The sequence below is a fragment of the Poecilia mexicana genome, unplaced genomic scaffold (genome assembly GCF_051168715.1).
Source record: "Poecilia mexicana isolate PSO_F unplaced genomic scaffold, ASM5116871v1 scaffold_10, whole genome shotgun sequence".
In the NCBI taxonomy this organism is placed as follows: Eukaryota; Metazoa; Chordata; class Actinopteri; order Cyprinodontiformes; family Poeciliidae; genus Poecilia; species Poecilia mexicana.
This window is the reverse complement of record NW_028263379.1, coordinates 26,081,464-26,083,620: the sequence shown is the minus strand read 5'-3', so window position 1 is coordinate 26,083,620 and position 2,157 is coordinate 26,081,464. Positions and strand designations below refer to the sequence as shown.

At 43.0% G+C, this 2,157-nt stretch overlaps 1 protein-coding gene across 1 annotated transcript; it reads right to left on the bottom strand.

The window, feature by feature from the left end:
* Window positions 1–358: 358 nt before the first annotated feature.
* LOC106909834 (glutamate receptor 1-like) lies at window positions 359–1,779 on the bottom strand. The gene is made up of 2 exons (XM_088009740.1): window positions 931–1,779; window positions 359–793 (listed from the first exon to the last, which is right to left on the bottom strand). Exons 1-2 carry the CDS (start codon window positions 1,016–1,018, stop codon window positions 651–653), a joined length of 231 nt encoding a protein of 76 aa, XP_087865866.1. The 5' UTR covers window positions 1,019–1,779; the 3' UTR covers window positions 359–650.
* Between the last annotated feature and the right edge of the window lie 378 nt (window positions 1,780–2,157).

The window sequence follows — 2,157 nt, the reverse complement described above, 5'->3', positions numbered from 1 at the left end:
ACCGTGGACTTATTTAGGCTATAAACCGGGTAAAGTGTAATTGTTTGCAAGGTATTTATAATTTCTAATGTCATCAATTGTGGAGTTTTATTTAGCATATATATACATTAAAAATATACTGACTTTGAAGTTATTTAAGGTTTTTCTAATGTATTGATATTTGTTAAACTCAGAACATTGGAAAAAAAAACCCCGCTCTACTTGCTTTTTATAGACAGCAAATTTAGACTCGATGCATTTTATGAACAGAACAACAAAATCTGATCTGTCAATATTTGACCTGCTGTTCGACAATTACATCGAATTAGCAAAAAACTTGGCAAATTCGGATTTCCAATTGACGTGTTTCTTAAAATAAATAAATAAAACGAAATGTTTGTAGCTGTAAAAAAAAAGATTACTTTACATGTCAGGAGTCCTCCACCGACGCGCTCTAGCCCCCTACGCGCAAACGGGGCTGGAATCATGCAGTGGGAAAATAAGTCCCACGCAACAGTTACTGAGATAACGGACCGACAGTCGCTTTGCAGCACGTCTGAAACATGAGTGACTACAGCATTTCTCCGTCTCTATGGACTTCCAGATGCTGCAACACTAGGAGAGGGAGAGCAATTAAAGTGGGGGGACTTTGACCAGTTTCTGCCGATCGATTACTTACAGGCATATGTCATGGAGAAGCTATTTCCCATTATGACCATATCCACATGCGACACCAGTTTGGGGATGTCCTGGTGGTGAGAGAGGGCGAACCGAAACACCTCATATTCGTGCGAAACGTTGGGGAACAATCCTCCTGTTGAGCAGCAAACAACCAGGAGTTCATGGTTCAAATTCAGAGACAGAGGCAAGTCAGGTTAGAAACACAAGAAAAGACACACAAAGTTGTCCCTTTCTTTTTCTTTTCTAGCAAAAGGTGTAACCCATCCTCACCTATGTTGATGTTACTTGGGAAACTTGAACCCGAACCCAAGCATATCCCCAGTAAACTGGTGTAGAGCAAGGTGAAGCTTCGCTGCATATTTCCTTTTGCATTGGCGAAGGGAAAAAGAGCCGAAATCCACGCATAGGTTTGTCCGTGTTTGTGTCCCTCCGCTTCTTTTTCTTCTTCTTCTTCTTCTTCTCCTTCTTCTTCCAGCAGCCTCCTTGTCACAGGAGCGTTCGCGCTGACGAGCGATTCAGCAGCGACACAATGAGCGCAATGGCGAGGAGACGAGAGAAGAGGAGCGGAGCGGAGAGGAGAGGAGGCACCTTTCTCTCTCCCTGCTGATGCTCTCCTGTCCTTGGTTGCTGCCGTGCACGAAACGGAGAATGACTTCAGAGAGAGAGATGCGCTGAAAAAGAAAGGAAGAAAGAAAGAAAAGAAAAATCCCGTTTAAGGGGGAAAAAAACTGTTGATTCTCCAAAGCCATTAGGCAACCCCCCCCCCCTCCCCGTCAAATTAAGCAGGTCAATTGTTGCGCGCTGGAAAGATGGAAGGAAAGAGAAAAAAAATCTCTCGCGTACGTATGGATTCAAGTACAACAGGCATTAATAGTACGCCTCCTTAAAGGATGTGAAAGATCGCGGTCAACGTCGTCTGGAAAAGAAAGAATAAAAACAAAAATAAGAGAGGGGCTGTTTCACACAGGAAACAAAAGGCACAATATCTCACCCGATTGTAGGTTCTCACTTTCAGAGAAGGAAAATGGACGTTTTCTCACTCATTACATGTCTAATGACCTGCGTGATGAGTATTTTTTGCAGCGTGCATCCTCGAAGAGCACACGAGGTCCCCGAGGGACGCACGGCTCTTCGTGCAGACTCAAATCCCTTCGTTTCACCGCACTGTAAAAAGTTTGGTAGATGGACAGAATATGTCACCTCTCCTGCAGACTGATTTTTTTTAAAATTATTGTTCGTAGGATGGGATGGGGTTATGTTGCTTGAGTAAGTATGCATGGAAAAAACAACAATAAACAAGATAAGCTAAAGAAATCTGTTGTTATAATTAGTTTCAAAATGACGTTTCAGGGTCATCGACTGTTATGAAGTTGACTGTTACAACCTGTTATAGTTATTAAATGTAATGCACACACACACACACACGCACACACACACACACACACACACACACGCACACACACACACACACACACACACACACACACACACTCCACA

Bases quoted from the DNA above. Each gene is read 5' to 3' on its own strand.
- LOC106909834 (XM_088009740.1), bottom strand. From the start codon at position 1,018: ATGCAGCGAAGCTTCACCTTGCTCTACACCAGTTTACTGGGGATATGC. The intron at 794-930 runs GTGAGGATGGGT...GCTGCTCAACAG, and splicing joins CCCAAGTAACATCAACATAG to GAGGATTGTTCCCCAACGTT.